Below are 27,412 nucleotides of genomic sequence, written 5' to 3' on the forward strand. Positions count from 1 at the left end.
TCTAACTTTAAAAAATTACCTTTATAGTACTACCTACTATCATATTCCCAAGCTCTATTATATGATCATCACTTTATTTGTATTAGTCCCTTAGCTCATTATTTTACATTTGTTAAATAATTCAGGTGCTCTTTTTTAGCTTAAGACTATTTACTTTGTTTTATACTTAATTCTAACTATAGATTCACTACAAATCTTATGATTACAAGCATTGATCCTGATACCAACCTCTTATTTAATGACTTAAATGAATCAAACAGTTACTGTAATTACTACACTGCAGAACAATCAAAGGCACTTCTCAGTGCCAACAACAACAACAACTATCTTTAACTACAATATCAGATCTTTAAGCAAGCATTACGATGACCTCATAGCATTACTAAATTCCTTACATGCCAATATGTCCATCATTACACTAACTGAAACCTGGCTAAAGCCTGATAATACAGATGTCTATGCCATTCCTGGTTACACAGCCATATACAACTGTAGGCCAGACCAACAAGGGGGTGGCACAACCATATACTACTCAGACCAACTAGAATGTATCACTAATACTTGCACAAGGGATGAACATGGGGAATATATAATAGCTAAATTCAAATCCAAATACCTACAAAAACCTCTCACATTGATAAACATCTACAGAGTTCCACAGTCAAACATTAGCCAATTTAGTCAAAATCTAGGAAGTATGATAACTGATGCACGCATGAACAAAGATCACTTACTACTCTCAGGTGACTTCAATATAAATCTCCTGCAAGACCAGGACCCACACGTTACTGAATTCACAAACACAATGAGTAACTGTATGTTACTACCAACAGTAACAAAACCTACAAGAGTTACAGAGACTAGTGTTTCCCTACTTGACCACATCTGGACCAACACCATATCCCCTTTAAAATCAGGCATAATTACAGATAATACCACAGACCACTACCCTACTTTCCTCATAACAACTCTTGGTAAACTACCCCAAGACACTACTAAAGTCACCTTCAGACTTCACAATGAGGCAGCCATTAATAACTTCACAACAGCATTAGCAAACATTGATTGGCACACTGAGCTAGAAATCTATACAGATATTGACGAATGTATTAATAATTTTCTAAAAAAGACCCAATACCTCTATAACAAGCACTGCCCTAAAAAAACTAAACAGATGACAGCAAAGAGACTGAACAGTCCCTGGCTAACACCCAGCATTCTCAAATCCATAAATACAAAACACCAATATGAAAAACAGTACAGAATGGGTCACATAACCAGAGACCAAACAAAACGTTACTCGTCAATCCTAACCAGCCTGATAAGAAGGGCAAAAAAATTGTATTATGAGAACAGATTATCCAACTTACGAGGTGATATAAAAAAGACCTGGAAAACCCTATCAGAAATTCTGGGAACAAAAAAGATATCACGAAATAGCGAAATAAAATTAGCAAAATCAGATGAACCCCAACTCCCACCAACAGAAACAGCAAACAGACTCAATGATTTCTTCTCCACTATAGGACAAAACCTTGCCAATAAAATCCCAAGCTCAGATACCCCACCAAATGACTACCTCACCGGTAACTACCCGAACACACTGTTCCTAGCTCCGACTAACCCATACGAAGTCTCCCTTATTATCAATGCACTAAAAAACAAGGCAGGAGATTTAAGTACCTTACCACCCTTTATATACAAAAAAGTGTCACAAGTGCTATCTCCAATCATTGCAACACTCTTTAACAAATCCATTGAATCCTCCACCTTCCCTACAGTACTCAAAATAGCAAGGGTCACCCCGATCCACAAAGGAGGAGACCAAACAGAGTTGAATAACTATGGGCCAATATCCAACTTACACCCTCTCTCAAAAATCTTCGAAAAATTAATTCATAAACGAATCTACTCCTACCTTATCTCCCAAAACATACTCAACCCCTGCCAATTTGGATTCAGGCCTAATAAAAATACTAATGATGCTATTATACACATGCTAGAACATATATACACTGCAATAGAGAAAAAAGAAGTCCCACTGGGGATCTTCATTGACTTACGTAAAGCTTTTGATACAGTTGACCATGACTTGCTCCACGTAAAATTGTCACACTATGGTATAAGAGGGCACTCCCTCAACTACCTCAAGTCATACCTCAGCAACAGAAGCCAATATGTGTATGCAAATGGGGCAAACTCTTCTGCGCAACCAATTACAGTTGGTGTCCCACAGGGAAGTGTCCTTGGCCCTCTTCTCTTTCTCCTATACATAAATGACCTTCCAAATGCTTCGCAATTACTCAAACCCACACTATTTGCAGATGACACTACATACGTCTTCTCTCACCCGAGCCCAGTCACACTAGCCAATACTGTAAATACCGAATTACAGAAAATATCTACCTGGATGAGGACTAACAAACTTACACTAAACATTGACAAAACCTACTTCATTCAGTTTGGTAACAGAGCTACAGATGTTCCTCTTAACATAATGATAAACGGATCACCTATCACAAAGCTAACAGAGGGAAAATTCTTAGGAATCCACCTTGATAATAGACTCAAATTTCATACACATATACAACAAATTTCTAAGAAAATTTCCAAGACTGTAGGCATACTATCGAAGATACGGTACTATGTTCCACAGTCAGCCCTCCTGGCCCTATATCACTCTCTTATTTACCCCTATCTCACCTATGGAATTTGTGCATGGGGCTCAACAACAATTAACCATCTCAGACCACTAATTACCCAACAAAAGGCTGCAGTTAGAATGATAACAAATTCTCACTACAGGCAGCACACTCCACCAATATTCAATACACTAAACCTACTCACCATACAAAACATCCATACTTATTACTGCACCTATTACATACATAGAACACTTAACTCTGATATTAACCCTCCCCTCAAACATCTCCTTGCCAACCTCAACAGAACACATGACCATAACACAAGGCACAGATCACTCTTTGATGTTCCTCGTGTCCATCTCACACTATGCAAAAACTCAATGCACATAAAAGGCCCTAAAATCTGGAATTCAATACCTGTAAATATAAAAGAAACACTACCTGTTTATAAATTCAAGTCTCTACTCAAAGATCACTTACTCACCCAAAACCAAATAAATACTGAATAACTGAACCTTATAAATTGTATATCTTAAATGTTTCTCACAATTATATCACATAAATGTTAAACCTAAAACCGAATCTAACTTTATTATTTTTTAAATACACTACCTAACAGAATCCTTCATATGACTGAATGCAACCATATGACCTGTCTTTGTAATACTCACTTGTGCTTTATAGTAATCTGTTTACATTAATGTTTTATCACTGATTTCATCATTGCTTAGTTAATCTTGAGTTAATTTTAAGCCAGCCCGTAATGCTATGCATAGTATAAGTGGCTTTGGCAAGCTGCTCTTATCTGTATTTTTTTGTACCTCTGTATGTGTGCTCAAATTGAAAATAAATAAATAAATAAATAAATAAATAACTGAATTATTTCTGGGGAATTTGCTATCACCTTGGATATCCAAACAAGGTATTGGGATTACAGTAGAAATTTAATTATCTTATTTTCTAATACATGGTCTTAGAAACAGAGTTATTAGAATGGCAATACATGAAAATCATTAAGGACTGTAAGAGGGATAATAAAATAACAGACAAAGTCTGTTAAATCTATATGATTTAATGGACATTACGCTTTAACAGACACTCCATTCCCTTCCCCATTAGTCATTTAATTGAAGTTTCAAGGTATATATATATATACAGTGGACCCCCGCTTAACGATCACCTCCAAATGCGACCAATTATGTAAGTGTATTTATGTAAGTGCATTTGTACGTGTATGTTTGGGGGTCTGAAATGGACTAATCTACTTCACAATATTCCTTATGGGAAAAAATTCGGTCAGTACTGGCACCTGAACATACTACTGGAATGAAAAAAGTTCGTTAACCGGGGGTCCACTGTATGTATATATTATATATATATATATATATATATAAATATATATATATAAATATATATATATATATATATGTATGTATGTATGTATGTATGTATGTATGTATGTATGTATGTATGTATGTTATGCCTAATAAGCTGAACTTGCCAAATAGTCCAAACTCCTTTAAAAATTAAACGTTTACAAAAAATACTTTTATGGAAAGTAAGCTAATTTTTTTCATTGGAAGTGATATAAAGATTTTTATTTTTTAGACCAAAACTTAGAAACCTCATTTAACCTCTCTTAAACTAACGCAATTTTTTTTTAGTTAAGTTCTGCTATATATATTGTAGGTCAGTTTAAACTTATTTAATGTTACTTTTCATTATGTTCAGATTGATTTCCATTGATTTATGGAAAAAAGAAATTTTCATCCTGTTAATTTGGCACAGAATGCCTTTGCCAAATAGACCAAATTCACCTGTTCTATTTATATGACACGACATAAAGGTGGGCTAGGGCAAGCATGGATAGTGGGGGATTGTAGAGGTATGGGATAGCTTTAAAAATGCAGTGTTAGAATGTGGGGCAGAAGTTTGTGGCTATAGGAGGGTGGGTGTAGAAGGAAAAAGGAGTGATTGGTGGAATGATGAGGTAAAGGGTGCTATAAAATAGAATAAGGTAGCTTATGAGAGGTTTTTACGAAGCAGAAGTGATATAAGAAGGGCAGAGTATATGGAGAGTAAAAGAAAGGTGAAAAAGAGTGGTGAGAAAGTGCAAAAGGAGAGCAGTGATAGAGTGGGAGAGGCACTGTCAAGAAATTTTGCTGAGAATAAGAAAAAATTTTAGAGTGAGATATACAAGTCAAGAAAGCCTAGGAAATGAATGAATTTGTCAGTTAAAAACAGAGTAGAGGAGTTCGTAGATAGGGAGCTGGAGGTATTGGGTAGATGTCGGAAATATTTTGAGGAACTATTAAATGTCAGTGAAGAAAAGGAAGCAATAATTTCATGCACTGGCCAGGGGGATATAACATCGTTAAGGAGTGAAGAGCAGGATGTGAGTGTGGGGAGGTGCATGAAGCATTACGTAGATGAAAGGAGGTGAAGCAGCTGGAACTGAGCATGACAGAAGTGTTAAAAGCAGGGGGGGGGGGATATAGTGTTGGAGTGGTTGGCATTTTTGTTTAAAAAATGTATGAAAGAGAGGGAGTTACCTAGGGATTGGTAGAAAGCATGTTTAGTTCTTTTATATAAAGGGAAGGGGGGACAAAAGAGACTGTAAAAATTATAGGGAAATAAGTTTTCTGAGTATACCAGGTAAAGTGTATGGTAGGGTTATTATTCAAAGAATTAGAGGTAAGACAAAGAGCAGGATTGCAGATGAGCAAGGAGGCTTTAGAATTGGTAGGGGATGTGTAGATCAAGTCCTTACATTGAAACACATTTGTGAACAGTATTTAGATAAAGGTAGGGAAGTTTTAATTGCATATATGGAATTTTCATATAGTCGGACTTGAGTCCTGGAAATGGGAAGTACAATGCCTGCACTTTAAAGGAGGGGTTCGGGATATTGGCAGTTTGGAGGGATATGTTGTGTATCTTTATATGTGTATGCTTCTAAACTGTTGTATTCTGAGCACCTCTGCAAAAACAGTGATAATGTGCGAGTGTGGTGAAAGTGTTGAATGATGATGAAAGTATTTTCTTTTTGGGGATTTTCTTTCTTTTTTGGGTCACCCTGCCTCGGTGGGAGACTGCCGACTTGGAAAAAAAAAAAAATATGGAATTAGAAAAGGTATATGATAGAGTTGATAGGAGAGCAATGTGGCAGATGTTGGAAGTGTGTGGAATAGGTAGTAAGTTACTAAATGCTATAAAGAGCTTTTATGAAGATAGTGAGGCTCAGGTTAAGGTGTGTAGGAGACAGGGAGATTACTTCCCAGTAAATGTGGATCTTAGGGATGTGTAATGTCATACATGGGGTTGTAATAGAAGTAAATGTTAGTTCGTTGGGGAGAGGGGTGGGATTAAATTATGGGGAATCAGATACAAAAATGGAAGTTAATTTTTTTTTTTTTTTTTTTTTCAACAAGTTGGCCGTCTCCCACCGAGGCAGGGTGACCCAAAAAAGAAAGAAAATCCCCAAAAAGAAAATACTTTCATCATCATTCAACACTTTCACCACACTCACACATTATCACTGCTTTTGCAGAGGTGCTCAGAATACAACAGCTTAGAAGCATATACGTATAAAGATACACAACATATCCCTCCAAACTGCCAATATCCCAAACCCCTCCTTTAAAGTGCAGGCATTGTACTTCCCATTTCCAGGACTCAAGTCCGACTATATGAAAATAACCGGTTTCCCTGAATCCCTTCACTAAATATTACCCTGCTCACACTCCAACAGATCGTCAGGTCCCAAGTATCATTCGTCTCCATTCACTCCTATCTAACACGCTCATGCACGCTTGCTGGAAGTCCAAGCCCCTCGCCCACAAAACCTCCTTTACCCCCTCTTTCCAACCCTTTCGAGGACGACCCCTACCCCTCCTTCCTTCCCCTATAGATTTATATGCTTTCCATGTCATTCTACTTTGATTCATTCTCTCTAAATGACCAAACCACCTCAACAACCCCTCTTCTGCCCTCTGACTAATGCTTTTATTAACTCCACACCTTCTCCTAATTTCCACACTCCGAATTTTCTGCATAATATTTACACCACACATTGCTCTTAGACAGGACATCTCCACTGCCTCCAACCATCTTCTCGCTGCTGCATTTACCACCCAAGCTTCACATCCATATAAGAGTGTTGGTACTACTATACTTTCATACATTCCCTTCTTTGCCTCCATAGATAACGTTTTTTGACTCCACATATACCTCAACGCACCACTCACCTTTTTTCCCTCATCAATTCTATGATTAACCTCATCCTTCATAAATCCATCCGCCGACACGTCAACTCCCAAGTATCTGAAAACATTCACTTCTTCCATACTCCTCCTCCCCAATTTGATATCCAATTTTTCTTTATCTAAATCATTTGATACCCTTATCACCTTACTCTTTTCTATATTCACTTTCAACTTTCTACCTTTACACACATTCTCAAACTCATCCACTAACCTTTGCAATTTTTCTTTAGAATCTCCCATAAGCACAGTATCATCAGCAAAAAGTAACTGTGTCAATTCCCATTTTGAATTTGATTCCCCATAATTTAACCCCACCCCTCTTCTGAACACCCTAGCATTTACTTCTTTTACAACCCCATCTATAAATATATCAAACAACCATGGTGACATTACACATCCCTGTCTAAGACCTACTTTTACCGGGAAGTATTTTCCCTCTCTTCTACACACCCTAACCTGAGCCTCACTATCCTCATAAAAACTCTTAACAGCATTTAGTAACTTACCACCTATTCCATATACTTGCAACATCTGCCACATTGCTCCTCTATCCACTCTATCATATGCCTTTTCTAAATCCATAAATGCAATAAAAACTTCCCTACCTTTATCTAAATACTGTTCACATATATGCTTCAATGTAAACACTTGATCTACACATCCCCTACCCACTCTGAAGCCTCCCTGCTCATCCGCAATCAGAGTATATATAAAACATGAAATAACTTTAAAACACTTGAAATTTTGGAGTTTCCAAATATAATGGAGAGACACAGTGCTCATGGAACTCGTGGAGGATGTAAACAAACCGGAGAAACTGTATAGCGAGTTTTAGTCATAATTTGAAATGTCCATATTTGTGGAATGCTATAAGGCAAAACCCCATAGAGTAGGGCCCTACTGTATTTATATTTTTATATTTACAGATTAAAACACAAGGATGTGTTCCATCTCATTGCTCGTCACAATCTATATGGTTGTGTTGCAAAACATGTTGTGGACCTGATGGTCCTGGACTCCTCTGCTACGCTTGAAATCTGTTGCAAGCATGTCAACATTGTCCCACCAGACACTGTAGTTTTTGCTCTCTCTAACCATCAAGAATTTCTTTACAAGGTGAGAAGCTGCTGATATGCTAAGGAAAAGTGATATTAATGTTATGTTGAATATGCTAGAATAAGAATGATGATTGTAGAGATGGATTTTTGAAATTCTCGTTTTGTTTTCTCTTTGATAAGTACTGGCTTATGCATTTCAATTATGAGTGTTGAGAAGTGCAGTGACACAATAATGATGTTGTCTGAGAAGTTTCAAAGAAGTCATACAAGACTGGTGGTAGAAATGTCCATAAAATTTTTATAGAGGAGTATCTATCAGTCTATCTTTGATGTCTTATTTTGTCAGTTTTCCTGTCATTTCAACTGCCTTTTAGGAAATTGGTCAGTCATTCAAAAGTATTCATATATAATTACAGATTAACATGAACATTAAAATTGTGCAAAATAAGGGTTCACTGTAATAAAAAAATAATGCCAGTAATAGATTCAGAATAAATGTTTGACCTGTCACTACTCCAGCAAGTATATTAAAGATAAATACACATCATGTTAGTTCAGTGTGTGAACCAATTGTTAATAAATTTTCATAAGTCAGTGAGAAATTGCAAGACACAGGAAGGAGTAAGAGTAATGTTGAAGGATAAGTATGGCAGGAAAAGAAGGAATATAAATGTATAAATTCAAGGATTATGTGGAATAAAATAAGGGTTGGATGTGAAAAGTGGGTTATATTAAGTATGCACCTGGAGAAGAGAGAAGTGTACAGGAGAGAGTGATTTTGGGAAATGTTGAGCGAGTGCATGGTGAGTTTTGAGCCAAGTGAGAGAGAACTTGTGGTTGGGGATCTCAGTGCTAAAGTGGGTAAAAATGTTGTAGATGGAGTAGTAGGTAAATTTGGGGTGCTAGGGGTAAATGAAAATTGGGAACCTTTAATTGAACTATATGTAGATAGAGGTTTGGTAATAAGTAACACATATTTTATGAAAAAGAGGATAAATAAGTATACACTATATGATGTAGCTTGTAATGAAAGTAGTTTGTTAGATTAATTATGTATTGGTGGATAAAAGGTTGACGGGTAGGCTTCAGGATGTACATGTTTATAGGGGGACAACAGATGTGTTGGATCATTATCTAGTTGTAGTTACAGTTAGAATAAGAAGTAGATGGGACAAAAGGAAAATGGCAACAGTAAGTAAGAGAGAGGTGAAAGTTTATAAACTAAGGGAGGACTAAGTTAGGGTAAGATATAAGCAACTTTTGGCAGAAACATGGGCTAGTGCAGGTATGGGTTGGGGGGGGGCATAGGTTGAAGAGGGATGGGATAGTTTTAAAAATGCAGTATTAGAATGTGGGGCACAAGTTTGTGGCTGTAGGAGGGTGGATGCAGGAGGAAAGAGGAGTGATTGGTGGAATGATGAAGTAAAGGGTGTGATAAAAGAGAAAAAGGTAGCTTATGAGAGGTTATTACAAAGCAGAAGTGATATAAGAAGGACAGAGTATATGGAGAGTAAAAGAAAGGTGAAGAGAGTGGTGAGAGAGTACAGAAGGAGAGCAAATAATAGAGTGGGAGAGGCACTGTCAAGAAATTTTGCTGAGAATAAGAAAAAAATTTGGAGTGAGATAAACAAGTTAAGAAAGCCTTGGGAAATAATGGATTTGTCAGTTAACCCTTTGACTGTTTCAGGCCCCTCTCTGAAACTGTCATTCTATGTCGCCAAATATTCGAAAAAAAAAAATTATTTTTTCTTATGAAAATGTTAGGAATATTTTTACTAGTGTTTTAAGCCTAAAAAAAAATTTTTGCCATCAGTACTTACCGAGATATAGAGCCGCAAAGTTTGCAGAAATTGACGTGCGTACGGCAACAGCGGCGACTGCTGCCCACCCGGTATTCTTTTATTTACTCTAATTCAAAGGTTTCTTGCATTTTTCAATATTTTTCTTTTCCAGGTAACTTATGTGGCCTGTGAGACCAATGTAAGGTGCATTGTTCAAATATACACTCATTATTTACAACACAATAACAGAACAAACTTTATCACTATTAGTTTGTGTATACACTTTGTTTACACAAACAAACAATACAAAACAATGTTTATTACTATTGTTCCATAATATATATACATATGTACAGTCACTAACCACGTTCCTAGAACTGCTGCAGCTTGTGGAACTTTGAAACATGGGTATATGCAGAGGGGCACTTCACACTCCTCACACATAAAACGAGTGTCTCTGCGTGTTTGTGGGCGTTTTGTGGTATGCATACATACATAACACCTCTTCTGAGCATTTTTCTTGGCAGTAGTAGGAGGCAGTTGTATGGGGTAGTGATCACCAGGCCTCAAACGAGATGACGTCTGTGGGCGCTGGTCTATTGCAGGAGTTGCTCCTTTGTACTTTGCAATTATTTGTCTGATTACTGACAGGCAAAATTCACCATATTTTGGTGTTTTGTTGGTCTTCAACTTGTATATGTTATAAGCATTTAGCATAGAGATATCAACAAGATGGAAAAAAAGTTTGATATACCACTTATAACTCTTGCGTACACAGTCTGCAAACCCAATCTGCATGTCACATTTGTCCACTAAGCGCATATTGAGGTTGTAGTCCATGACAGCTGCAGGCTTTAGAATGGGTTCATTGGTCTCTCTGTTGTCCCTGCCACTGGGTACCATTTCGTTTGTGTGAACTGATGTCAACAATGTGACATCACGTTTGTCATGCCACCGAAATGCCATGATGTCATTGGCAGCAAAGGCTTGCACCTCACCTCTGCGAGTGCCAGCGTCGAACCTTGGCATATGTTTGCGATTACCATGCACTGTGCCACACACGTCTGTCAAGTTCACTTGCAAGAAATCACTGAGTAAGGGGCTTGTGTACCAGTTATCAGTAAATAACATATGCCCCTTACCAAGATATGGTTCCATCATTGTTCGAACCACATCACCAGAGATACCCAATAACTTCATGGTATCTCTCAAAGTATTACTGCCAGTGTACACAATAATATCTAAAACAAGACCACTTCTGCAATCACACAGTACAAATAGCTTTATACCAAAGCGTTTCCTCTTGCTTGGTATATATTGCTTGAATGAGAGTCTTCCTTTGAATAAAATCAAGGACTCATCAATAACAAGCTTCCTGAAGGGATAAAAATACATGCAGCACTTTTGTTTCAGGTACATAAACACATTTCTTATCTTATATAACCTGTCGCTTCTGTCAGGCCTGGTTTTGTCTGAAAAGTGTAACATACGCAACAGTATCAGGAAGCGATTGACACCTATAATGTCACTAAAACCTGGAGTTGAAATCAGGCGATCTGTTGTCCAGTATGTGGTGACAGTGTGCTTATACACATGTGGCATAAGCATTATTGTGGCAAAAAACAGGTACATCTCTGCCACAGTTGTCTCCTTCCACTTGTGTAGCCGTGATTTTGGTGAGAGAATTGTATTTGCCATGGTGTAATCACAGTATGTATTTGTTTCCCTGACAATGATGTCCATCAGGGGTTCATTGAAAAATAACTCAAAGCAGTCCAGTTCACTGGCATTGTTCCCAAGTGGACAAGATGGCTTTATTCCACTTTGTGTTTCATCAAAGTCATGGGGACTGGGAACAAACTCGTCACCGTCCTGCCAATCCCAGATGCGGTCTGCTGGTGGGGTCTGGATATTGTACCATGGTTGTGGCTGTGCAGGTTGTGGTGGTGCAGGTTGTGGCAGTGTGGGGTAGGGTGAGGCTGGTTGTTCTGCTGAGTCAGCCGCGTGGCTAGTAGCGTGGCCCGGTGATGGTGCCACATGGGCCGTGCCACCCTCACTATCACCACCACTGCCTCCTCCCTCACTGTCACCATTCATACCCATCGTTACAATATCGTCATCTTCACTATCAGGTCGTGGTGTTGGGCCACGGGATGTGCTCCCAGAGTTTCTCCTTTCCCTTGGAACAACATATGAAACACTACCAGACCGCATGCTACGTCGTACATACTGGCGCTTCACTGGGGAATATTCACTCTCACTGTCACTAGAACTGCTTTCAATGACCTTGAAATCACTATCACTATCACTATCACTATCACTGCTATCATCAGGGTGTTGTACACGACCAAATAGTTTCCTCTTTCGTCCTGGTACAGGCGAACGTGAACGTGAACAAGCCGGCACAGCACCAGAGGTCGAAGGTTGTGGGTCATCTGGGTTTTCGTCACTATTTACGTTATCCTGGGCACTTTTTTCGGTAACACTCACTTGAAAACCCTTGAATTCATTGTCACTGACATTTTCATCGCTGTTAGAGCTATCACTTGGGAACAAAAGACCTCCAATCCGCCGAGGAGTGAGGAACTTCTTACCGAGAGGCATGGTGAAAATGGACTGACAACATGGCGTTCCCACAATGCACCGCTAGGTCCCAGATTTTTTTCACAGGGTGCACACCGACCACTGAGACCCATTCTCTCCCGTGTAGGCCTACCAGGCCTTTGGCGCTCGATTTGAAGCCGCTAGAATTTGTGCGTATAAATACGTCAGAAACATTGGCTCGTAAGACGTATTTATACGTCGGAAACAGTCAAAGGGTTAAAAGCAGAGTAGGGGAGTTAGTAGATGGGGAGCTGGAGGTACTGGGTAGATGGCAGGACTATTTTGAGGAACTTTTAGATGTCAATGGAGAATGGGAGGCAGTAATTTCTTGCACTCTTCAGGGAGGTATAACATCCTTTAGGAGTGAAGACAAGCAGGATGTGAATGTAGGGGAGGTGCACGAGGCATTACATAGAATGAAAGGGGGTAAAGCAGCTGAGACTGATGGGATCATGACAGAAATGTTAAAAGCAGGGGAAGATGTATTGTTGGAGTGGTTGGTATTTTTGTTTAATAAATGTATGAAAGATGGGAAGGTACCTGGGGATTGGCAGAGAGCGTGTATAATTCCTTTATGTAAAAGGAAAGGGGACAAAAGAGATTGTAAAAATTATAGGGGAATAAGTTTACTGAGTAACAAGGGGCTAGTAAACCCTTCTTCTGTATATATTACTAAATGTAAAAGGAGAATCTTTCGTTTTTCCTTTTGGGCCACCCCACCTTGGTGGAATATGGCTGGTGTGTCGAAAGAAAGAAGTTTACTGAGTATACCAGGTAAAGTGTATGGTATGGTTATTATTTAAAGAATTAGTGGTAAGACAGAGAGCAGGATTGCAGATGAGCAAGGAGGCTTTAGAATGGGTAGGGGATGTGTAGATCAGGTATTTACATTGAAGCATATATGTGAACAGTACAGGTAAAGGTAGGGAAGTTTTAATTACATTTATGGATTTAGGAAAGGCATATGATAGAGTGGATAGGGGAGCAATGTAGCAGATGTTTCAGGTGTATGGAATAGGTAGTAAGTTACTAAATGCTGTAAAGGGTTTTTATGAGGATAGTGAGGCTCAGGTTAGTGTGTGTAGGAGAGAGGGAGATTACTTCCCAGTAAAAGTAGGTCTTAGTTATGTGCAATGTCACCATGGCTGTTTAACATATTTATAGATGGAGTTGTAAAATAGTACATGCTAGGGTGTTGGGGAGAGGGAAGGGATTAAATTATGGGAAATCAAATACAAAATGGGAGTTGGCACAGTTACTTTTTGATGATGATACTGTGCTTTTGGGGGATTCTCAAGAAAAATTGCAAAGGTTAGTGGACAAGTTTAGGAGGGTATGTAAAGGTAGAAAGTTGAAAATGAATAAATAAAAGTAAGATGATGAGGGTATCAAGTGATTTAGATAAAAATTGGATATCACATTGGAGGGAGGGAATGTTTTCAACTATTTGGGAGTTGACTTGTCAGTGGATGGGTTTATGAAGGATGAGGTAAACCATAGAATTGATGAAGGAAAAAAGGTGAGTGGTCCGTTAAGGTGTCTGTGGAGACAAAAAATAGTATCCATAGAGGTAAAGAAGGGAATGTACAAGAGTATAGTGATACCAACGCTGATATGGGTGTGAAGCATGGGTTGTAAATTTTGCAGCAAGGAGGCAGCTGGAGGCAGTGGAGATGTCATGTCTAAGGGCAATGTGTGGTGTAAATATTATGCAGAGAATTCGTAGTGTGGAAATTAGGAGGAGGTGTGGAGTTACTAAAAGTATTAGTCAGAGGGCTGAAGAGGGGCTATTGAGGTGGTTTAGTCATTTGGAGAGAATGGAACAAACTAGAATAACTTGGAGAGTGTATAAATCTATTGGGGAAGGAAGGCGGGGTAGGGGTCGTCCCCGAAAAGGTTGGAGGAAGGGGGTAAAGGATGTTTTGTTGGAGAGGGGCTTGGACTTCCAGCAGGCATGCATGAGCATGTTAGATAGGAGTGAATAGAGATAAATGGTTTAGGTGATTTGACGAGCTGTTGGAGTGTGAACAGGGTAATATTTTGTGAAGGGATTCAGGGAAACTGGTTAGCTGGACTTGAGTCCTGGAAATGGGAAGTACAATGCCTGCACTTTAACCCTTTGACTGTTTCGGTCGTATATATACGTCTTACAAGCCACCCTGTTTGACGTATATATACATGTACATGTACTTATAAATTCTAGCGGCTTCAAATCAAGCAGGAGAAAGCTGGTAGGCCCACATGTGAGAGAATGGGTCTGTGTGGTCAGTGTGCACCATATAAAAAAAATCCTGGAGCATGCAATGCATAATGAGAAAAGAAAAACTCCGACCATTTTTTTTAATTAAAATGCCGACTTTGTGGTCTATTTTTGTATAGTATTTACGGTTGTATTCTCATTTTCTTGGTCTCATTTGATAGAATGGAAAACATATTATAGAAATAGAGGTAATTTTGATTGGTTTTACTATAAAAAGAACCTGAAAATGGAGCTTAAATTAGGGAAAATGTTCGAAAGTAAACAAATGATGTCATTGTCCAATAAATGTCCAACTAGCCATTCTAATATGCAGTCATGAATGGGTTGACATTATTTGTACAATTATTACAGTATTACAGTAGTCTGCATAACAGTAAATCTTCTATTTTTTGTTTGAATAAAAATTCAAAATAGAAAGCAAGAGTAATATCAGAGGGGCCTGGAGACTGATGAACAAAGAAATTGTTATTTTAGAGCCAGGAATGTCTGCATTGTTCATTCTGGACCTTATTTTGAAATTGTCATATTTTTTAATTTTCGTGAAATTGGCTAAATTGCATATTTATGACCACGTTATTGGGTAGTTGAAATCGGTAAATGGGCAGTTTCTTGTACTCAATTGATAGAAAAAGCAGAGTTCTAAAGAAATAGCTATGAGTTTGGTCGACTGGAACAATTGAATTAGCCGAAAATAGGGCTCAGTGGGCGAAATCCCCGATTTGTAAATATCGCCGAGGTCGCTAACTTTGCAAGAGCGTAATTCCATCAGTTTTCCATCAAATTTCGTTTTTTTGGTGTTATTACAATCGGGAAAAGATTATCTATCATTTCATAAGAAAAAATACTTTTTTTTTTTTTTTTTTTTTTTTTTTTTTTTTTTTTTGAAATTTTGTGACACCAGGAAACTCCTCAGGATTGGGGATTGCGACAGTCAAGGGGTTAAATGAAGGGTTTAGGATTTTGGCAGTTTGGAGGGACATCTAAACTGTCATATCTGAGCGCCTCTGCAAAGGCAGTGATTATGTATGAGTGATGGTGAAAATGTTGAATGATGAAAGTTTTTTCCTTTCTTTTTGGGTTTTTCTTTCTTTCTGGGTCACCCTGCCTTGGTGGGAAACGGCCAACATGTTAAAAAAAAAAAATAGTTTGTTTTACACAATGTCTTGAAATTTCTTGACTAATACACCATGTATTTGTTACTATTGTTGGGTTGTTTAGGTTTGTCTCCAGTACCCTTACAAAAAATAATGTTGAGATTTCTACACTCAAGTGATTATATAATGAAAATAGTTAACAATGACATAATGGAGACCTTCCTTCATAATTTGACAGTACCTGGATGCCTTGTTTGAAAATCGACGTGAACTGAGCAAGAGATACCACAGCCAACTGGTGACACTCTATGCTGATTTGGACAGAAAGAAACTGCTCCCACTTCTTATCACTTCATCTTCATATGATCTTCGTGCTGCTCTTGAAGTTTGCCAGGCTCGTTGCCTTAATGCAGAGACCATTCACCTTTTAGGTCAGTTCTCACTGCAGTAGTTGTCGTACAGTTCAGTTCAAGGCACAAAATTACTCACAGTTAGTATTTTTTTTTTTTTGGTGGTTAGAAACAGAACACTAAATGGTATTCTGGTCTGTCATTATCTCAGTAGTTCCTGGGATCATTGTTCCCATGGCCCAGTCTCAGACCAGGTATTCTGAATTAAAGTGGAAATATAGCAGGAATTTTAACTGTTAAGATAAAATGTTAGCATAATATGCTAAGAATCACACAAAATCAAACAATCAACACTAGAAACTACAGTGTAAATAATATAGGTTAGTAGGCACTACATAAACTGCCATCTATGGCCACCCAGTAAACTAGTCTGGCAAAAGATTAGCCTCATAATTTTGTGCACCATCTCAAGTAACTGCAGGGTGGTTAGGAAGCCTGTAGATGATGCAGAGTTTCTCATACTTTATCTAATGAGGTTTTTCTAGGCGAATCTTGAACGATTCCAAAGTCTTCTCTTTGACAAAACTGGGACAAAATTTACCTAATTTGCCTGAAATGCTCTGCATAGCAAGCAGCTTTCTGTATAATAGTATATCATTGATGTCAGTTAAGCCTGTATACCATGTACATGTACTTGTAGAAATAAAGATTTTTTTTTTCAACAAACTGGCCATATCCCACCAAGGCAGGGTGGCCCAAAAAGAAAAACGAAAGTTTTTCTTTTAAAATTTTGTAATTTGTACAGGAGAAGGGGTTACTAGCCCCTTGTTCCCGGCGTTTTAGTCTCCTCTTACAACATGCATAGCTTACTGAGGAAGAATTCTGTTCCACTTCCCCATGGAGATGAGAGGAAATAAGCAAGAACAAGAACAGTAAGAAAATAAAAGAAAACCCAGAGGGGTGTGTAGATATATGCTCGTACATGTATGTGTAGTGTGACCTAAGTGTAAGAAGTAGTAGCAAGACGTACCTGAAATCTTGCATGTTTATGAGACAGAAAAAAAAGACACCAGCAATCCTACCATCATGTAAAACAAATACAGGCTTTCGTTTTACACTCACTTGGCAGGACGGTAGTACCTCCCTGGGTGGTTGCTGTCTACCAACCTACTACCTAGGAAAGATATTATTATTATTATACAGTGGACCCCTGACATTCGATGGCATCGACATTAAATAAATCTGACATTTGATGCATTTTAACGCAAAAATTTCGCCTCGACATTCAATGGAAAACCCGACATTCGATACGATTCATACGAGACGTGTCCACGTGTGGCCTGAACTGCCCCGTGTGTGCCAGTGTTTACAAGCCAGCCAGTGTGCGCGCATCTAAGGATACATTCGGTACATTTCATATTATCCATATTATCACTGTTTTTGGTGCTTGTTTCTGCAAAATAAGTAACCATGGGCCCCAAGAAAGCTTCTAGTGCCACTCCTTCGAGAAAAAAGGTGCTAATGACTATTGAAATGAAGAAAGAGATAATTGCAAAGTACGAAAGTGGAGTGCGTGTGTCGGAGTGCATGATGATTTGGTAAAGAAATTGCCTGCAACTAGTGGTGATGTGAGTGAATTTAAGGCCAGCAAAGGTTGGTTTGAAAGATTTAAGAATCGTAGTGGCATACACAGTGTGGTAATGCATGGTGAGGCTGCCAGTTCAAGTCCTAATGGAAGGGGATTCCCCTTCTAAACAATAACATCATCCACACACTCCCCTCCTCCCATCCCATCAATCATCACCAGATCTTCATTAAAGGTAAGTGTCAATTATTCTATTGTTTTAATCTATTGTTATTGTTATTATTGTAATTATCCTATTGCTTTTTTTTTTTTTTTTTCAACAAGTCGGCCGTCTCCCACCGAGGCAGGGTGACCCAAAAAAGAAAGAAAATCCCCAAAAAGAAAATACTTTCATCATCATTCAACACTTTCACCACACTCGCACATTATCACTGTTTTTGCAGAGGTGCTCAGAATACAACAGTCTAGAAGCATACACATATAAAGATACACAACATATCCCTCCAAACTGCCAATATCCCAAACCCCTCCTTTAAAGTGCAGGCATTGTACTTCCCATTTCCAGGACTCAAGTCCGACTATATGAAAATAACCGGTTTCCCTGAATCCCTTCACTAAATATTACCCTGCTCACACTCCAACAGATCGTCAGGTCCCAAGTACCATTCGTCTCCATTCACTCCTATCTAACACGCTCACGCACGCTTGCTGGAAATCCAAGCCCCTTACCCACAAAACCTCCTTTACCCCCTCTCTCCAACCCTTTCGAGGACGACCCCTACCCCGCCTTCCTTCCCCTATAGATTTATATGCTTTCCATGTCATTCTACTGTGATCCATTCTCTCTAAATGACCAAACCACCTCAACAACCCCTCTTCTGCCCTCTGACTAATACTTTTATTAACTCCACACCTTCTCCTAATTTCCACACTCCGAATTTTTTGCATAATATTTACACCACACATTGCCCTTAGACAGGACATCTCCGCTGCCTCCAACCGTCTCCTTGCTGCTGCATTTACCACCCAAGCTTCACACCCATATAAGAGTGTTGGTACTACTATACTTTCATACATTCCCTTCTTTGCCTCCATAGATAACGTTTTTTGACTCCACATATACCTCAACGCACCACTCACCTTTTTTCCCTCATCAATTCTATGATTAACCTCATCCTTCATAAATCCATCCGCCGACACGTCAACTCCCAAGTATCTGAAAACATTCACTTCTTCCATACTCCTCCTCCCCAATTTGATATCCAATTTTTCTTTATCTAAATCATTTGACACCCTCATCACCTTACTCTTTTCTATGTTCACTTTCAACTTTCTACCTTTACACACATTCCCAAACTCATCCACTAACCTTTGCAATTTTTCTTTAGAATCTCCCATAAGCACAGTATCATCAGCAAAAAGTAACTGTGTCAATTCCCATTTTGAATTTGATTCCCCATAATTTAATCCCACCCCTCTCCCAAACACCCTAGCATTTACTTCCTTTACAACCCCATCTATAAATATATTAAACAACCATGGTGACATTACACATCCCTGTCTAAGACCTACTTTTACCGGGAAGTAGTCTCCCTCTCTTCTACACACCCTAACCTGAGCCTCACTATCCTCATAAAAACTCTTTACAGCATTTAATAACTTACCACCTATTCCATATACTTGCAACATCTGCCACATTGCTCCTCTATCCACTCTATCATATGCCTTTTCTAAATCCATAAATGCAATAAAAACCTCCCTATCTTTATCTAAATACTGTTCACATATATGCTTCAATGTAAACACCTGATCTACACATCCCCTACCCACTCTAAAACCTCCTTGCTCATCCGCAATCCTACATTCTGTCTTACCTCTAATTCTTTCAATTATAACCCTACCGTACACTTTTCCTGGTATACTCAGTAAGCTTATTCCTCTGTAATTTTTACAGTCTCTTTTGTCCCCTTTCCCTTTATATAAAGGGACTATACATGCTCTCTGCCAATCCCTAGGTACCTTCCCCTCTTTCATACATTTATTAAACAAAAGTACCAACCACTCCAACACTATATCCCCCCCTGCTTTTAACATTTCTGTCATGATCCCATCAGTTCCAGCTGCTTTACCCCCTTTCATTTTACGTAATGCCTCACGTACCTCCCCCACACTTACATTCTGCTCTTCTTCACTCCTAAAAGATGGTATACCTCCCTGACCAGTGCATGAAATTACTGCCTCTGTTTCTTCCTTAACATTTAAAAGTTCCTCAAAATATTCTCGCCATCTACCCAATACCTCCATCTCCCCATCTACTAACTCCCCTACTCTGTTTTTAACTGACAAATCCATATTTTCCCTAGGCTTTCTTAACTTGTTTAACTCGCTCCAAAATTTTTTCTTATTTTCATTAAAATTTCTTGACAGTGCCTCTCCCACTCTATCATCTGCTCTCCTTTTGCACTCTCTCACCACTCTCTTTACCTTTCTTTTACTCTCCATATACTCTGCTCTTCTTATAACACTTCTGCTTTGTAAAAACCTCTCATAAGCTACCTTTTTCTCTTTTATCACACCCTTTACTTCATCATTCCACCAATCACTCCTCTTTCCTCCTGCCCCCACCCTCCTATAACCACAAACTTCTGCCCCACATTCTAATACTGCATTTTTAAAACTATTCCAACCCTCTTCAACCCCCCCACTACTCATCTTTGCACTAGCCCACCTTTCTGCCAATAGTCGCTTATATCTCACCCGAACTTCCTCCTCCCTTAGTTTATACACTTTCACCTCCCTCTTGCATTAAACCTAATATTTCATGTGGTAAAGTTTTTTTTTTCATACTTTTGGGTGTCTTGCACGGATTAATATGATTTCCATTATTTCTTATGAGGAAAATTAATTCGACTTTCGATATTTTCGACATTCGATGAGCTCTCAGGAACGGATTAATATCGAATGTCGGGGGTCCACTGTATTATTATTCTGTGAGAAGAATTATTTGAGAAATACTAGCAAATATTTCTGTGTATCACCACAGGCAGTGTAAGATGTAAGTCACTATTCTTATGTACTAGAGATACAGTATTTACAGTAAAAATGTAAATTGTAATGTATATAGTTAATAATTTTTTGTTTGGCCTTGATCTTAACATTTTCAGCTCGAATGGGCAGCACAATGCAAGCTCTCCAGATTATTTTAGTAGAGGAACAAGACCTTCAGTGGGCCATAAGATTCTGCAAGGAGCATGATGATGTTGATCTCTGGAGCCGCCTCATTAACTATGCCTTGGATAAACCAGGTAAGAAACTTCTTAGTGTATATTAGGAAAAAATGAGGTATGCACACTGTAATACATGAGAGTTAATATAAAAATGGTATACAATACCGATAGGATGGTAGGTAAGACACATGGGCAACAGTTAGGCAACTTTATTCTGATTATAATATTCAGAATAAATTGCCTAACTGTTGCCCATGTGTCTTACCTACCAACATGAGAATTACTAGCATTTTAATGTTCTTCATTTAACTGTGACCATTACATTATAAGACTAATCAAGCTCTCAGTATTATGTTGTGTCACACAGACACTGATGAAAATACTGTAATATATTACTGTAATGTATTTTTATACTGAATTTTATCCTTTGTTGGTTTAAGACAGGTGCATAACAACACATAGCTTAACATTGTTTTTGCAGTTATCTTTCACTGATGATGGGCATTGACATAAGCAAACCTATATGGCATTATGGTATCCAGTAGGTCACTTATTCCTACTCAGGTAACTCTACTCTGTTAGTGTAGGAAGCCACCTGTATCTCAGTGTTTGAGTGTTCAGAGTTTGAGTGGCATGTGTGTCCTACAGGAACACCTGCAAATTTCCACAAAAGCATTAAAATTGACTATTGTTTCTTTTTTTTCTTCAGAATTTGTTCGTGAGCTACTCATGAACATTGGCACCCACATTGACCCCTTGCTGATTATTAACCAGATTCCTAAGGGCATGGAGATTCCTGGACTAAGAGATGCACTGGTTAAAATTCTTCATGATTACCATTTGCAGGTTTGTTAATAAAAAATTGGGTTTGATATTGAGTGACAACACAATATGCTGTGACTTATAAAGGACATTTAAACAATGTCCTCTATCATTTTCCAAAATTATCTAGGGTATTATTTATTATTTAGTTATTTACCAGGTAAATTGTGTATTAATAAGTGAACATCCAGGTTATGATTGTTGTAAAATGTAACATGATTCCATGTTAATGTTGCTGATTATTATTGGTAAAACTACTTTACACTCCCTGCACACAACCACATTACCCTCCCTGTACACCATCACTTTACCTTCCCTGTACACCACCACGTCACCCTCTCTGTACACCACATCATTCTCCCTGTATGCCACATCACCCTCCCTTGCCCCACGTGTAGTACACAGTGACCCCTCCCATGCCTCCCATAACCCCTCACCCTGTGATTTCCCCACCAAACTACTTGCGCCTCCACCATTCAACTCCTCCGCCTCGCCCACCCAGCTCCCAGTGATACCCCAGCTGTAGAGGGCACTCTTTCCCTCCCAGCCCATCAGGCCACCAGGGTGGCACCCTCCCATGCCCACAATGTCAGCAATGTCACAAGAGGTGCCAGGTTCCCAGGAACTTCCATGACAGAGCTGACGCCGTGGAATTTGTCCATGAGGCAACTGTCAGGTGTGCCACAGGGAGTGTGAGCTCAATCCCTCAAATCTCAACATCTGTGCACCCAATGGATGTCTAAGCTCCCAGAGAGCTCCAAGTGGGAACAACCAACAGCCCCTCCCAGCAGACAGAGCCGACAGCTGCTGTGACTTCACCTCTACAGAGGACCTAAAATCTGCAATCAAATTAACACCCACCAGGATGCTGACACACATCCCCACAGCAGCTCACCTTCAAGCTGCTAGCAAATTTGCTGACCTCTTGAAGAAAGTCAATGATACCTGCAAACAACAAATCTTGGCACAACCTACTGCTATTTGGCAATGCCTGTCTGGCTGTCCCACCAAGGAGGAACAAGTCCATAGCAACATCTGTTATTAGGGCAATAAATGCATTCCCTAGGGATGATTATTAATTTCTGTTATATATGTATATTCATCGTCTTCTATTTTTCATGTTTTTTCAGTGATTATTCATAATTTTACTAGTCATTCTATAATTTTTTCCTGTGTTCCTGCAATTCCAACAGATTGATAATTGACTTTCAGAGAGAAATTATTATAATTTAACATTCTTCATATTTTTTTGTATTGTCATAATTCTTGTATTCTGCTTATCTTTATCATCCATTATTCAATATTTTATATAATTTGTTTTGTGTCTTTTTTATATAATTTCTTATCTGCCACACTTGATTTTTATATTAATGTAATATTATTGATAAGGTAACAAAAGGACCCCAGTGGAAATAAATCACTCTGTCTGACTTTTTTGGGTTATCCTAGGTTCTCTACAGATGTACTGCTATGTATGTGTATACCTGAATGAACTTAATTATAATTCCCTGTACACCATCACATCACCCTTTCTCTGTGTACACCAACACTTCATCCTCCTACTGTGTACACTGCCACTTCACCCTCTTGTGTGTACATCATCAACACTTCACCCTTGCTGTGTGTGTGTACACTACCACTTTGCCCTCTGCCCTCCTGTGTGGAAACCACCTTCCCTCTGTGGGTGCATTACTTAACCTTTCCTGTGTGTACACCACTTCACCTTTCCTCTGTTTGCACACCAATACTATTTTAATATTAAACAGATGCAAACTTTAACAATCTTAACCTGAAATTTTTATTTCTTTAATTAGATCACGCTTTTTAGACTTGTGTGTATTTGTGTTGTTGGTCAATAACAATTCATTTCTAGCTACTCCATGACCGTCTGTCTAGCTCATGATTGTAGCTCGGTTGGTAGTACACTCAGTTTACTCATTGAGTGTCCATGGTTCGGTCCCCTGTAAGAATGGAAACATTGGGCGTGTTTCCTGACACCTGCTGTCCCTGTTCACCTAGCAGTAAATAGGTACTTGGGTGTTAGCGAACTGGTGTAGGTCACATCCTGGGAGACAAAATTAACCTAAGTTTCCCAAAATGCTCTGCATAACCAGGGACTTTCTCTATAGTATGTAATTGGTGTCAGCTACGTCTATATAAGTTGTATCATGTACTTGTAGAAATATAGAGTATTATTATTACTCAGAACTTCATTCAAATATAATAATAATAATCTTACTTTGAGCAAACCTTTATGCTAATTTGGAATTTACAGATTGAGCTGAGGACAGGCTGCCAGAGAATTTTGGTCTCAGACTGTAGTAACCTGCTGAACAAACTCGTTTCTACACAAAATGCTGCTCATCCTGTATATGGTAATGTGGCCGAACTGTGCTTATTAGAAGCTATAGTAGCTATTAACTGTATTAAATGAGGTGCTGGAAAGTAAAGGCTTATTCGTCAGTTTTAGACAACTGAGAAAAACATTTTCAAAGTTTTCAAGTCAAAACTCATAAAGTGATAAAGATATTTGTAACATTCAAATACTAGTGCTTTGTAGGACATTTGGTTAGGTAATTTGTCCGAGAGTTTTGTGTATGTGCGCATAACAGTATAAATGAGCGCACTTAAATTTTTGCATATTCGTTTGTATGTGTATCAGGACACTTTCGAGTAATTTCAGGTAAGTTTACATATGTAATGGAAGACACTTCAAAGCATGTTTAGGTACTGATGCACAAGATTGGCCCTTATACTATGCCTGTTATTTTATTTGGGATTTTCATCCACATTTATCACCAGCGAGGGTTTCAGTCATTGCACGTTTCTTTACAGCAGTTCTTATTTATTTTTCATTAATTCCAATAAATGAAAATTCCTTCACACACACTTGTACTCATTATCATCAGAGACTACTCAGACCAGACATGATGTCCTTGAGTCTAAAGGTACTACATTGCTTTTAAAGAAATTTTATACCATATTGCACTGACAATTTTGCTTCACTCAATCCTCCATGAGACAAATAGAGCAAAAACAGAATGTATAAAAACCATTTTTGGCTGGAGTGGCACTTTCACCCTTTTACTTGCCACTGCCTAATATAACTGGTTATGGTTTTATATGTAAAGTGAATTTGGCTCTTCTAACATGGGAGGAGAAACCCCATAGTCAGGTAGCAGGACACTGCATTAGCCCTACAGTGTTCACTGATAAAAATTGCCTGGGGATTTTTAAATCCTCATACCACATAAATTAGCAGTGATACTTGGGTGTTGCTTTGGTGTAGTTTGACTTATAGTTACTAAACTTGCCATGCCTGAAACACTTAACATTGTGTAAAGATTTAACAGCTCTTGCCTTTGTGGTGACCCTTGTCTTTGTCATCTGATTTAGTGTTTTATTTATAGACGAGTCATTTGGTTACAGTACTGTTGTGCTGGATCAGTATAAGCACTTTGTATCAATATGTCACTCCCAAGAGGACCTTGGGAGTGCCATGCAGTTGTTAATGTAAAGCTTCTTAAGGCTGTCATTGGTTTAATATGCCTTAATGAGTTTAGTCTTGAGACTGACATCAAGGTCTCTAATACCGACTGGTGGATCAAGAGTCATAACTCCAACAAACATGAGGAAAGCAACATTTTTTACGTCTATGTATCTTATCATTTTTATTAGTCCATGGGAATGCTTTGGGAACTAAGGTAAGTTTCTGAGGAAACTTAGAGGAGGTTTCTTCTTTTTGCTGTGCTTGACATTGAGGATCCACAACATTGTCAAAATAAGGTTGGGTATAATCCTTCAAGAAATACACATGACCACGATCCTTGAATTCTAACCATTTGAATTTCTTTGAACTCATGAACTGTGTGGCTTCAAATTTGTCCACTAGTTATGCTGTGGCATGCCTGATGGAAATGATTGTCCATAGGCATTCATGCTTATCATGAATAAACCATATCTCTGAGATGAATCAAGCACTGAGCTCATTGGGGGTCACTGTCATATGTAACTGAAGATCTGTATGCTGTACCATGTATTGTATCATGTACTGTGCAATGATTTGACCTATGTTAACTCTTGAACTGTGTCAAACATATGCTGAATGCAGAAGACCAAATTATGTTTGACATATGCTGTATGCCTAATGTTTTATACCTTCAGATTTGTCATGTGCTGCCATCTCTTAGGCCAAGGCTTAGTTGTCTAGATTCCTTGCCATCTCTTGATTCCAAGAAAAAAGTTATGAGCCTCACTGGTAGACCCAGGGCATTATGGGTAATACAGGCCAATATCATGTTGAAACAATGGCGAAGACATCACAGCTTGACTCAGAGTAAAATCAGAAAGATTTTGTGGCACAGAAACACCAGTAACTATGAGGAATGTTGGGAAGATGTTTCATTTGTCCCCATTGTTTTACATTTTGATGATGATACTACGAAATTCAGTGTGAGTGTCCAGTAACAGATGACTTTAATGAATTTGAATATTTCAAGGTTTTTTTGATGATACACTTATGAATTTAGGTATTCCTCAACTTATGATGGTTCATTTTACCATATTTTGACTTTGTGATGGTGCAAAAGCAATTACTTTGGAGATGAAACATAAGATAATTACCCAGCTTAAAGGCAGCAAGTCTGTAACTTGTATTATTGTATTTACTTTTCATTTAGTTACAGTAATTATTTGTTTATTTACTTATTCAGTGACAGTAATTATTTATTTACTTATTTATTTAGCATATATTTTTGACTTATGATGGGTTCATGGGAACGTAACCCCATCATAAGTTGAGGAGCACCTGTATTATTGTGGCACAGACAGACAGGTACTTCATTACTATTACACAGTGGCAAATATATACATTTCAGTGAAATCTCAGATTCAAAAGTGGAAAAACACTACAATACTGTTGCAGAGATATACCTGTTCTTTGCAACATTAATGCTAATACCACATGCTCAGGAGAAGACCGTGTTAAAATATTAGAGTACAGACTTACAACAACACCAACATCAGTGAAATCTGCTAGTGGATATATTTTTCTTTTGTTACTGCATATTTTGCATTTCCCTGACAAAAGTAACCCCAGAGATGATTTCCTGTACAAAATGGGAGAAGTGATTATGTACATGAAAGAGAAATTTAGTGAGTTCTTTTATCCCTTCAAAAACATTGTTAAAGGTAAGTCTGATTTTATTCAAAGGTGGGCTTACCTTCAAGCACCACATACCCAGAAAAAGACTTCACTTTCGTATGAAACTGTAAATCTGAAACTGGTCATATCAGTAGGGTTAGAAAACACGAACAATCGCCTACTGGGGAGGAGGCCACCAATAGGTGTGATCACACTTGCTGGGGGTGGAACTAAGAACAAGTGCACACTCACCTGGGTTGGAACTAAGAACTAAGTATACACTCGCCTGGGGTGGGACTAAGAACAAGTATACACTCACCTGGGGTGAAACTATGTATACACTCACCTGGGGTGGAACTAAGAACTAAGTACACACTCACCTGGGGTGGAACTAAGAACAAGTACACACTCACCTGGGGTGGAACTAAGATCCAAGTACACACTCACCTGGGGTGGAACTAAGATCCAAGTACACACTCACCTGGGGTGGAACTAAGAACAAGTACACACTCACCTGGGATGGAACTAAGATCTAGGCACACACTCACCTGGGGGTGGAACTAAGATCTAAGTACACA

General features: G+C 38.5%; 1 protein-coding gene across 1 annotated transcript in view; it reads left to right on the top strand.

The window, feature by feature from the left end:
* lt (vacuolar protein sorting-associated protein light) overlaps positions 1–27,412 on the top strand; it is a 90,252-nt gene that overhangs the window by 57,858 nt on the left and 4,982 nt on the right. The window contains exons 13-17 of the mRNA XM_070090002.1: positions 7,837–8,026; positions 15,946–16,138; positions 20,807–20,947; positions 21,579–21,715; positions 23,967–24,066. Of these exons, the coding sequence (XP_069946103.1) occupies positions 7,837–8,026; positions 15,946–16,138; positions 20,807–20,947; positions 21,579–21,715; positions 23,967–24,066 (761 nt within the window). The remainder of the gene's footprint in view (positions 1–7,836; positions 8,027–15,945; positions 16,139–20,806; positions 20,948–21,578; positions 21,716–23,966; positions 24,067–27,412) is intronic.

The sequence above is a fragment of the Cherax quadricarinatus genome, chromosome 30, assembly GCF_038502225.1.
Source record: "Cherax quadricarinatus isolate ZL_2023a chromosome 30, ASM3850222v1, whole genome shotgun sequence".
Lineage (NCBI taxonomy): Eukaryota > Metazoa > Arthropoda > Malacostraca > Decapoda > Parastacidae > Cherax > Cherax quadricarinatus.